The sequence below is a fragment of the Myotis lucifugus genome, unplaced genomic scaffold, assembly GCF_000147115.1.
Source record: "Myotis lucifugus unplaced genomic scaffold, Myoluc2.0 scaffold_46, whole genome shotgun sequence".
In the NCBI taxonomy this organism is placed as follows: domain Eukaryota; kingdom Metazoa; phylum Chordata; class Mammalia; order Chiroptera; family Vespertilionidae; genus Myotis; species Myotis lucifugus.
Window position 1 is genome coordinate 3023844 of NW_005871094.1, and position 12812 is coordinate 3036655.

The following is a 12812-nucleotide window of genomic DNA, read 5'->3' on the forward strand; positions in this document are numbered from 1 at the left end:
ATGTGATGTTGGAATTTAACTCCCATTAACTGTTACAGGCATAACAAGCCGGCATCCGGGGGGAAATACCCTCTAGTGCTTAATGAACACAAAATAAAACATTTCCTTTTATCTTCGACATCTACCAGAGTAATTTGAATAATGATATTCATATTCATGACTCATCAGACCCTTCCGCCAGCTCAGTGTTGTCACTAAGGCCCCTATGAAATGCCAATAACTTCGCCGAGATCTTTTTGATGATATTATGGTATGGAAGCTCCTGCTGCAGATGACTCATGGGGTCACAGGTCAATAGAAGGTAAAGAACATTCTACAGCACAGTAGCTGTGTCTTTCTACTCAAACCAATGGGATTTGGTGGCCACATAGAGCACAAATCACCTCTGATTGAGCAGAGACCCTCTGCCACCGGATAGGATGAAAACAGGGCAGCGGCAATAATGAAGGCTGTGAGGGTCTGCGGGGGCCCAGCTGGGGCTAGAAGGACACCTTGTGAGTATAAAAAAGGACTGGGGCTGTGGGGGAAGAGTTTAGGTCAGTGGTTCTCAACCTGTGGGTCGAAACCCCTTTGGTGGTCGAATGACCTTTTCACAGGGGTCGCCTCAGACCATCCTGCATATCAGATATTTACATTACGATTCATAACAGTAGTAACATTACAGTTATGAAATAGCAACGAAAATAATTTTATGGTTAGGAAGGTTGAGAAGGTTGACCCTAACACAGAGATGACATAGCCGGTGTGGGGAAGAGACCTAATGTTTGTTTGTTACCTCCCGTGTGCCAAGTACTTTACTTGTCATCTCATTTAATCCTCCCCCTAATCCTGTATTTTATTTCTCTCGAGGGAAACTGGCAAGCCGGAGGAAAATGAGATGCAGAGAGAGCCCTCCAACTCCCCCATTCTTTCTGCACACACATCATCTCCGTTCACTCGCTGATCAAACATTGATAACAAAGCAGATTTGCAAGTGATTCTATTTAGGACAAACGGATGGGTACTCGGGCCTCTGCCTGCAGTAGTTCACTTAGAAAACAAGGGAGAGGAAAGGAAATGAGTACTTTCCAATGAATGGGCAAACATGGTCCCGTCAGCAGCTAAAATCAATGAAAGCAGCAGTGCAGGGGGACCGAGGCACAAGGTGCTTCTGAGATGCTGGTAATGTTCTGTTTCCTGCCAGTGCCTTTTTTGATGTTCGCATTTTTAAAAATTCATCAGACTGAAAAATATTACATATTTATTGACTTTGTGAGGTGTGAATTATTTTACTCAAATAAGAAGTCAAGCTCATTTATTTACTCAACAAAAGTATATGTACATATTAGATACCAGTCACTATATATGATGCTAAGGATCTAGAGATGAATTAGTTATTCTTGATTCCGGTCCGCCATGGGCATGAGCTAGAGTAGGAGGAAGACTGCCATGAAAACAGATAACTACAATGCCCCCTGATTCCGGGAATGGTTTAGGGATGGATGGAGCGCTGGAGCTATAGAGGAAGAAGCTGTGAATGATGCATTGAAAAGCTACACATAGAAAGCTTTTGTGAGCAGAAAGTTCCTCCCTTCAGACACCACATTGTCAAAGATGTCAAATAAGCAGTTGGAAACTTTGATTTAAGACATGAGGAAGATTGGGGCTGTACATATAGGTATGTGTAGGTTCACAGTTCCATATGGTGATGGTTGAAGTTGCAGAGATGAGATCACCAAAAGAATGTGTTTGGGCAAAAAAGGAAGGGACAGATGATGAAACTCTGAAAGGAGAATTCGAGTGGACGGAGAAGGAAAAGCCTGCAAAGAAAACGAAAACAAAAAGGTAAGTCAGAGAAGTAGAAAGAGAAAGAGGAGACTCGTGTCTTATGAGCAGAGGGACAAGAGAATGTCAGAGCATTGAGTTTCATTGTCAAAAGCCATTTGCAAGATCAAGTAAGACTGGTACAGTAAGTTCTCACTTAACATCATTGATAAGTTCTTGGAAACTGTGACTTTAAGTGAAACAATGTATGTAATGGCACACACAAGTTAATTAGTAAAATTCTGTGGCACACCAAAAAATATATTTTTTTGCCAATCTGACAAAAGAAAATAGGTATAATTTTGGTTCATTCACACCAGCAGCTTTTGTTGTGTTGGCCGTTGTCATTTTTTTAAATTTGATAATCTAAAGGAAAAGAGGTTAGTATCCCGACTAATAGTCAGGTGCTGCACATTTAAAAAATTCTTGCAGCACACCAGCATGCTTTTGCGGCACATGGGCTGAAAATCGCTGCCATAGGCTAACTGACACACGCAAGAATTAAGTTGTAATGGCATCTTATGAACGTTATAACTAAACAACATTAAATGAAACGGTACTCAGAGACCTGCTGTATATGGTTTTGACAATTAAGAGGTCAGTAGAGGTCAAAATGAAACTATTTTTAAAAATCTGGCTTTGATCGGAATAAAAAAGGCTATGACTATAGATTAGTCTTTAGAGATATTTGGTGGTAAAGTGAAGGAGAAAGGTAAATTACTTTGAACATGATTGTAGGCTAAGGGGAAGGAGAAAACTAAGCAACCGTTGAGTGGCAGGAGGTCCCAACCTCAGTGGGGTGGGGTAGAGAAGTCTCCAGAGACGATTGTTTTAAAGGTGTCTGCTCTTCTAAGCGAGGTCCACAGACGGGTAGCATCAGCAGCACCTGGGAACTTGCTAGAGATGCAGAATCTCAGGGCAAATTGCAGGTGTAATGAAGCAGAATCCACATTTTAACAAGATCCCCAGGTGATCATAGCTTGTAACCCTTAAAACAAGCGGTGAGATGGGCATTACTGCTCCCGTTTTTGTTTTTGTTTTTACCAATAATGAGACTAAAGCTTGAAGGATAGCAGAGCTGATTAGCAGCTGAGCCAACATTCAATCCCAGCGCTTTCTGACTCCAATGCTCCTTTCAAAAGGTAGAAAAGTAAGTTCAGAGGAGTTGTTGCTTTTACTCCATTCAGAATTGTTTCAGATGCTAGAACGCCGCCAGCGATCAATCACAGGTCTGCAGCTCTAGTGCCGCCGCTGCGTTTGTTGAGACTGGGACGCTGGCATCCCTTGGCTTACTCGCCAGAAACCACCTCGGCAGGGTTGAACTTCACTTCCCAACAAACCCTGCGGCTTCCTATCGCGAGAGGCATGACGAGAACCTCGCTGCTCTCTCTTCTCGAGTGGAGGGTCCCAGCAGAGGCGGGACACGTCCCAGCACGGCGTAAGGGCGCGCGGCATCCTGGGATATGTAGTCTGGCTGGGACCAGAGCGCCCCCTCGAATGAATGGGGTCGGGGCTGACAGTGAACTACAGCTCCTCTGGCCGGGAGCGTTGGTGGCGGCGCCGGGGAAGAGCGGCGCTCCGGGAAGGGACGAAGTTCTGTGCCACCGCCGAGGTAGTGGTCTAGGCGGGCGCTTCCTCCGCGCGCGCGCTCCCCTTCCCTGCGCCCGCCATGCGCCCGCTCTTCGCGGTGGGCCTGGTGTTCGCCGGCTGCTGCAGTAACGTGATCTTCCTGGAGCTCCTGGTCAGGTGAGTGCCCCCCGCGGTTCCCGGGGCTGCACCGAGAAAGCCGGAGGGGCGTCCGCACGCGTCACCCCCACGCGCCGCGGGGTCGGCTCTGCGCGCCTGGAACCCTGAGAGTCCACTCCTTCATCCTGCGCTCCGCCCGCTGTCCCACCAAATAGTTTCACAGCATCGCTCGCAGAAACACTCGGGGTGTTGCTGGCATCACCCCCTTTTCACACACGGGGGGATTGAATCCGGGGGAATTTCTCACGTGACTGGCCTCAGGTTGGCAGGAGCTTGTGGCAGACCCCAAGGTTCCTCTAGCTCTTTTCTCGGGTAATAATGCCACGTTTGGCTGAAGCAAAGCTTTTCGACGTATCATGCAGTCTGGTTTTGCACACGCTGCAAAGAAAGTGTCATGTGTATTCAAGTGCCTGCAAAGCATTTGTTTTGCTACCCTTACAGATCAGATGGCCATGATGACTTTGCCCAAACATTACCTCTCAGTGATGTAGGTGAAACAGTTCTTATTTATGTCTATGGTCCGTCTAATTGACCCAAGAGAGCATTCCCAGCTTTAAGATATTAGTCTTTAAATTGGGAGGCATGTATTTTGAGACCTAACTTTCTAAATTAGGATTGGGGGAGTGGATAAAAACAGCTGTGGTACATTTAGACAGTGGAATACTACTTGGCTGTAAAAAAGAAGAAAATCTGACCTTTTGCAACAGCATGGATGGACCTGGGGAGTATTATGCTAAGTCAAATGAGCCAGTCAGAGAAAGACAGATACCATATGATCTCAGGTATATGTGGAATGTAATCAACACAATCCCTTGACAAACAAAATAGAAACAAGCATAGGTACATAACAGATTGGCAGCTGTCGGAGGGGAGGAGAGTTGAGGGCCGGGTGAAAAAAGGTGAAGGGATTAAGGAAAAAAAATATATATATGACACATAGGCAGGAACAACAGTATGGTGATAGCCAGGTAGAAAGGAGGGGTTGGGAGGTGGAAGTGGGCAAAGAAGAGGTAAGTGGGAACAGGAATATACTTGACTTTGGGTGGTGAGTGCAGGATGCAGATGATGTTTTTATTGAGTTGTACACTTGAAACCTGTATGGTTTTATTAACCAGTGTCACCCCAATAAATTCAATTAAAAAAGAAAAAAAGAATGGGGGTGCCTAATGGAAGCTTCCAGTGGTGAGCAGGAGGTACTACACACAGATGTCAAATTTTAATGTTGCACACCTGAAACTTATGCAATGTTAGCCGAAAAAAAGAAAGAAAGAAAGAAAGAAAGAAAGAAAGAAAGAAAGAAAGAAAGAAAGAAAGAAAAGAATGGCTTCACCAAAGAGAAACTACAATGGGTGCAAACTGTTACAGAAAAAGCACCAGGTGTCCTGAAAAAGGCTCAGGACTGAAAAATCTCGAAATTACGAACTTCATTCTTGGCTTTGTCATACCCGGGTTGGGTGACCTTTTCAAATCATTTCGCTTCTCTGGACCTCCTCCTGCTGTGAAATGCTATTTATGGCGCTATCTACCATCATGTTTCTGAGTCTACACTATCTCCATTGACCCTCAGGACAATCTGTGTCCAGTATAGGTCAAGAATTATAATGTCTGTTTTACTGAAAATGGAACAGTTCCCAAGAAGTTAGATGGTCTTTTACTTCTTGTAAGTGGCAGAGACAAAACTGGAATCCAGGATATCTAAACTCCTAGTCCAGCGGTTCTCAACCTGTGGGTTGCAAACAATGAAAATACATCCTGCATATCAGATATTTACATTACGATTCATAACAGTAGCAAAATTACTGAAGTAGCAACGAAAATAATTTTATGGTTGGGGGTCACCACAACATGAGGAACTATTAAAGGGTCGCGGCATTAGGAAGGTTGAGAACCTGTTAATTTTGAACTTGAGCAGCCTATAGGTTTTGGTCACCCAGTTTCTCATGTGGTGCCCACTAGAAATGTATTTTATTTTCCTGATACCATTGATTAAGTCATTCAGAAGCAACCAGTTTATTTAAGGTAAACTCTGTGTGGGGTTAATTTTTGCAGTTACTGAGATTGAAATTTTGTTATGCAGACAGTGTTGATAAAGATCTGTCATTTGTCATTCTTTTCTTTTTAAAGGATAAAGTACTTTAAAAAAAAAGAATAGCTTATTGATTTTTAGAGAGAGAGGAAGAGTGAGAGAAACATCGATATGAAAGTGCAACATCGATCAGCTGCCTCCTGCACGCTCCCCACCGGGGATCCAGCCCAAAACCTGGGCATGTGCCTTGACCTCAAATCCGACCGGCAGCTTTGTGGTGCACAGGAGGAGGCTCAACGAACTGAGCCACACTGGCCAGAGCCATTTGTCCTTGTTGAGAGTAGGTGGCGAGGGATATAGCAATGTATCCTGCTGTAAGCTGGTACATTTCAAAGGAAGGTTACTTTGGAAATCATTTTTTTTAAATGATTTCTGTTCTTTTATTTTTTTAAAATTTATCTTTATAGTTGAAAGTATTACATATGTCCCCCTTTTTTCCCACATTGACCCCCGCCCCAGGCCTTCACTGCACTATTGTCTGTGTCCATGGGTTATGCAGATATGCATAGAAGTTCTTTGGTTAATCTCTTCCCATCCTCCACCCCCTCTAACACCCTGCCTTCCCTCTGAGATTTGTCAATCCGTTCCATGCTTCTATGCCTCTGTTTTGTTCATCAGTTTATTTTGTTCATTACATTCCACATATGAGTGAGATCATGTGATGCTTGTCTTTCTCTGACTGGCTTATTTGGCTTCGTATAATATTCTCCATGTCCCTCCATGCTATCCCAAAGGGTAAGAAATCTTTCTTTTTTGCTGCTGCATAGTATTCCATGGTGTAAATGTACCACAGCTTTTTTTGTCCACTCATCTAACTTGGGCTATTTCCAGATCTTAGCTATTGTAAATTGTACTGCTCTGAACATAGGAGTACATACATTCTTTCTGATTGGTGTTTCAGGTTTCTTGGGATATATTCCTAGAAGTGGGATCACTGGGTCAAATGGCAGTTCCATTTTTAATTTTTTGAGGAAACTCCATACTGTTTTCCACAGTGGCTACACCAGTCTGCATTCCCACCAGCAGTGTACTAGGGTTCCCTTTTCTCCACATCCTCTCCAGCACTTGTCGTTTGTTGATTTGTTAATGATAGCCATTCTGACAGGTGTGAGGTGCTACCTCATTGTCGTTTTAATTTGCATCTCTCTGTTGATTAGTGACTGAGCATTTTTTTCATATGTCTCTTAGCCAGCTGTATATCCTCTTTGGAAAAGTGTCTATTTAGGTCTTTGCCCATTTTTTAATTGGATTATTTGTAAGCAGTCTATGAATTTAATGCAATTCCTTTAAAATACCAATGGCATATTTCACTGATCTAGAACAAATATTCCAAAATTTATATGGAACCAAAAAAGACCATGAATAGCTGCAGCAATCTTGAGAAAGAAGAACAAAGTGGTAGGGATCACAATACCAGATATCAAGTTATACTACAAAGCCACTGTGCCTCAAAACAGCCTGGTCCTGGCACAAGAACGGGCATATAGATTAATGGGACAGAACAGAGAACCCAGAAATCGACCCAAGCCATTATGCTCAATTAATATTTGACAAAGGAGGCAAGAGCATATAAGGGAGTAAAGACAGTTTCTTCAATAAGTGGTGCTGGGAAAATTGGACAAATACATGCAAAAAAATGAAACTAGGCCACCACCTTACACCGTACACAAGAATGAAGTCAAAATAGATAAGACTTACATGTAAGTCATGAAACCATAAAAATTCTGCAAGAAACCATAGGCAGCAAAATCTTAGACACCTGTCGTAACAATATGTTTGCTGATAGATCTCCTCAGGCAAGGTAAAAAAGGAGAAAATAAACAAATGGGACTACATCAAAATAAAAAGCTTCTGCGCAGCAAAAGAAACGATCAACAAAACAACAAGAAAGCCCACTGTATGGGAGAACATACTTGCCACAAATATATCTGATAAGGGATTAATTTTCAAAATATATAAAGGACTCATACAACTTAACAAATGGAAATTGATTTTAAAATATAAAAATGTGATAAAATCAGGCCAGCCAAATAAAGGTCAGAGAATAATAGTGTCACATTTGTGTTGAATATGCCATTAAATTAAATCTTCTGAAAGGTTGTGTGAAGTCAGTTATGTTAGCAGCTGAAGGCCCTCTTTACTAATTATGAGCACTCGGCTAAATTACTTGATCTCCCCAGTCTGTTTGCTCAACAGTAAAAGTGGGGTGGGGAGGTGATGGCTCCACCTGCCTCACGTGGATTTGAAGGAGATTCATGTGCAAAGCCTGAAGCACATTCAGACTTCCCCTCCCCTCTAACAACTTTTATTTTAGTGCAGGCCTGCCTTGTTTTATGGGTTTGTTCCTGAGAAGTTGTGGATAAATCTAACTTTACAGAATGTTTTCATGCATTATGGAAGCTTCTATTTAGAACGCTTTGAATAATGTGTAAATAAATCGTCGCTCATTTATCCCTTTTGTAAATCGAGATTTTTGCATACAGCAATGGGCTTTCGTAAGGAGAGGGGTACATTTATGACTTTAATGAATGGTACATCAGATGAATAGCAGCTTTTTTCCTGATTTGCTTGGGCAACTCACGACTTCTCATGTTACAATAAAGTAGGAGCTGGTTGGACTGGATGGTCTTTAAAGTTCTTTCTAGTTTTGGCCTCAGAATTGTTGACTCTGTCTTGGGACATCACAGCTCATAAATCTTTATAGAGTAGGAACTTGCTTTTTATATGGCTTCCTTGGAACCCTTGGGTGCCGTAATAAATGGCAAGTAGAAACATGGAAATGCTAAAGTGAATTGCGGGGAGAAGTGAACATTTTAAATCATTTTTCCCAAATTGGAAAAACAAATGTAGGTTTTTCTTTCTGATGTTCATACCTATATTTAGGATCTAAAATAAAATACAGGCCACAATGCAGTGTAAAGAGCAGATGTGAATGACTGAGGGGATGTGCATCAGCTAACTGAGGAGGCAAGGTATTGTGTGTTTTACATGAGGAAAACACTCTGAAACATTTTCTTTCCCCCATTTTATTCCAATCAAGTGCCTGGTACTGAATCAAATAGAAAAGTTTCCTAAATCTAGACTATGAGATAACAAAAGGCATACAATATATGCCCAATTCTTTCTCTTCAAAGTTGCCTTTTTTTAAAAATAAAAATTTGCCCTGGCCCACATGGCTCGGTTGGTTGGAGCATCGTTCCATCATGCACTGAAGGGTCATGGGTTCGATTCCTGGTCAGACACATACCCAGGTTGTGGTTTCGACCCCCAGGCAGGGTGCATACGAGAGGCAACCAATCGATGTTTCTCTCTCATGTGTATGTCTCTCTCTAAAATCAATAAAAGCATATCCTCGGGTGAGGATTTTAAAAAAATTTTATATAAAAAGTTAGAATGGCCGAAACCGGTTTGGCTCAGTGGGCCTGCGGACTGAAAAGTCCCAGGTTTGATTCCGGTCAAGGGCATGTACCTTGGTTGCGGGCACATCCCCAGTGGGAGATGTGCAGGAGGCAGCTGATCGATGTTTCTCTCTCATCGATGTTTCTAACTCTCTATCTCACTCCCTTCCTCTCTGTAAAAAATCAATAAAATATATTTTAAAAAAATAATAATAAAAAAAAAGTTAGAATGAAATAAAATAAATTTGGATTCTTGCAAGAGAGAATTCAAAGTCAAAGAAACTGTTTTTAATTATGACTATAATTCCCAAGAAATGAATTTCAACAAAACAAGTGATTTAGGGAAAAGGCTCTTAAGTTTTTACTCTGAAGTTTTAAAATTAATTACATTAAAATAAATAATTCCATTGGTATCTACACAACAGTGTGTTCCTAAAAAGCTCTGCAAGTTCATTTTTTAAAAATGGAATCATGTGAGTGCAGTAGGGAAATTTAACAATGCTATGGAAATAGAGCACGGAGATTAGATTTGTCAAGGGGCTGATTGGATTTTTGTTGGAGGTGTCCTGAATCCAGATCATGGTTGCTTAAAGTGAGGCATCCCCACATTCACTTAGGTGCTTGAGTGAAGGCCAGACACTGCCCAGAGAGTAGGGGCACCTTCCTCTAGCCATCCCTCTGTGGCCCTGGGTCCTTACTGTCTCATACTCCCTCATCCTGTCATCTCGGGGGCAGGGATCAGGTCTCATTCACATCTGTAGCGTCCTGGCAGCTAGCCCCTAACTTTACGCACAGTAGGAACTCCCTAATTGTTCTTTGGTGGAATCAACCTAGGCTTTTGGTAAAGAGAAATGGGAGGGAAAGCTAGGAAGCTTCTTGAGCCCTCGGGCTAAGTCTTGGGCTTGGCACTTTATGTGTATTTTTTTCATTACATCCTCATGACAAGGTTAAAAACATGTCCCTTTTGATTTATAGGTGAGAAGAAAACGGTCAATATAAACTTATTTTAAAAGGTTACTATATTCAATTGAAGACCTTCTCATATGCAAGATGCGACATTTTGGTCCTCCTAGAGTCCCAGTCTGCCTTTTTCCCTGCTTGGCAGACACTGTGGGAAGTGCTTTTCAGGGACTGGCTTATTTGCTCTGCAGTAAAACCAATGAGATAGTAGGCACTCATACTGTTCCCATTTGAAAGATAAGAAAACTAGATGTAGATAGGGTAATCAACTTCCATGTCACTGGGTAAGTGACAGCTGCGTCTTGCATGTCACTGTGTATTTTTAGCCACGGGAGCGCAGTAATTCTCAACCCTGTGTCAGCACATAAAGATTACCTGTGCATCTTACATGCACCCTCACCCCTCCTGTCCTTTCCCCCAGACTTACCTTAGAGTTCTCAGCTCTGGCTGCACATGAGAATCAAGTGGGAAGCTTACAAAAGTACAGTACCTATCCCAGACCAATCCGGTCCGAACTGGGAGGGGAGGCTCCCAGCGCTCATGGTTTTAACGAGCAGCCTAGGTGTGCAGACTATGCCAGGAACTATCTTGAGCTCATGTTCCTTCTCCCCTAACTCATAGTGAGGCTAGTGGCTTTAATTAGCTCCTTCAAGGAGGTAAATGTCTTATATGATTATTTATGGATTCCTGCAGCTTTTAGCCCCGTCCCTTGAACATAAGAGGTGCTAAAAGAAATCACCGAATTGAATATAAAGCTGTAGTTTTCATAGACAGTGGAGCCTAAAGAGTAGCAACAGTTCTGCCTCAGATGTCAGCATAGCTCCGTACAAGAAAGGCTTGTGCTTGGAGCTGTTTATTTTTATGCCTAATGGGTGTATTTTGGAATTTGTATGCTCGGCACTGCTATTCAATATTAAAACCACTAACAGGATGGAGTTTTTTTGTTTATTTTAAAATAAATAGCATTGTATTAATATGTAGTCATATAATTACACCCCTCTACTCAGTATCTGTGGGTAAATGCCTTGGGTGAAGGTGAAGCTGCAGGATACGAAGGCTGAATTTTGTAACGTGGGGATGTGGGTAGTATGGGCAACCAGGAAGCTTCAGGAAAACAAAGGCAGCTAGCTGCTCACTTTGACCTCCCTCCAGTGGTTGAGCAGATCCTCATGGAGGACAAGCTCAAAAATAACACATACAGTTTGAGTAACTCCTTTTCAGCATGCCTCAGGAGGGATGCCAGAAGGAATTCTTCTCTTGTACATTTTTCCCTAAGTCACCGTGAAAGATTCCCCATCCCTTACTAGATCACTGAAGAGCTTCGATTGAATTTCATGAACATTCACTGAGTGCCTAATAGTGTTGTATCGTAAATCAGCGAGCTAGACAAGACGCCTTAATGAGCCAATTAGTTAGGAGTCATCTTTATTGCGCGCGGGTTCAGAGCAGAATACCGCTGTCAACTTCTGAACCCCAAAACATAGAGGAAGTTCTCGCTATTTATACCTTTTGATTGCTTTGCAGATTTTACGAAGAGCTTTGTGTAGGTTATTTTTGCAGACAGTTTGTAAGTTTGGATACATAATGAAAAAACACTTGGCATGAGAATATGGGAATTATTATCAGTATTCACCTATTATGTTAGACGGCTAGCTTGCAAGGTCAGACAGTTAAGTTTTTATCTTTTTCTATTCAAACTAAAACAGTTCTTTTACAGAATAAGGGACTATCTAAAAATAACAGAGTCGACCTACAGAATAAGAGACTGTCTAAGAATAACAGTAGTTCAAACAGCAGTTTTCTAAAGGAGGAATTACTATGCCTCAGTACATTTGTGTTAAAGGTTGTGGAGAATAAGCAGTGTCCTCCTTCTTTTCATTATTGCTTCTTACCCCTCTCCCCACCCCCATCTAAAACCCCCTTTTAGACATTTTTTCCTAGACATCCCCCCCAGACACACTGTATATGGGTTTATGTACTGTACATATATCTGTGCTTTATACTTACAAAATACTAAGCTTTCTCCCACCCTAAGAACCAGTTTTTGCCTCTATACGGGAGCGAAGACAATGTCCCTGGATATGAGTCTTTGACTGACAGTAGTCTTGGAGATTCCGGTCAGGAGGATATACTATAAATGTTTCCAGGAGACCTGAGCATGAGCTGCGTAGGCTGACTAGGATCCTGAATGAAGTCCTCTTGGTTACGTAAGTGAAGATCTCAAAAAGAACATCTGACTGACCAACTTCCTACAGTTTACTAGGAAGGTTGTATCAGAGCGGTCCTTCCCGATGGCCTGCTGTACCTATAGGAGAGTGAAATGAGGCTTGACGTTCTTCTCTGTGAGGTGTGTTGCTAAATGTATGTGATCCATGGGACGTGAAAACCGAGAGGACAGTGGGTAATGGAAATCTATCCCCCTGTTACTCTGAACTGTCACTATAACAGGTCATAGTGGCCTTTATCTCAGACTTTTGTGCCTTTTTCTTTTTGTCCCTCACTATGCAGGAAGCATCCAGGATGCGGGAACATTGTGACATTTGCACAATTTTTATTTATTGCTGTGGAAGGCTTCCTCTTTGAAGCCAATTTGGGGAGGAAGCAGCCAGCTATCCCAATAAGGTATGTACATTGAAGTCTCTTTTAGCCTTGTTTGTCTTAAAATAACATCGCCTAAGAATCCAGAAACACCAGTCAGAAAGAATATATCCACCCCTATGTTCATAGCAGTGCAATTTACGGTAGCTAAGATTTGGAAACAGCCCCAGTGCCCATCAGTGAGATGAGCAGATAAAAAGGCTGTGGTACCTTTACACACT

At 42.2% G+C, this 12812-nt stretch overlaps 1 protein-coding gene across 1 annotated transcript in view; it reads left to right on the top strand.

Moving 5' to 3' along the window:
• Nucleotides 1-3209: 3209 nt before the first annotated feature.
• The window catches only part of SLC35B4 (solute carrier family 35 member B4), a 34317-nt gene continuing 24714 nt past the window's right edge, over nt 3210-12812 (top strand). The window contains 2 exon segments of the mRNA XM_014455448.2: nt 3210-3549; nt 12502-12615. Of these exon segments, the coding sequence (XP_014310934.2) occupies nt 3473-3549; nt 12502-12615 (191 nt within the window). The 5' untranslated portion in view covers nt 3210-3472.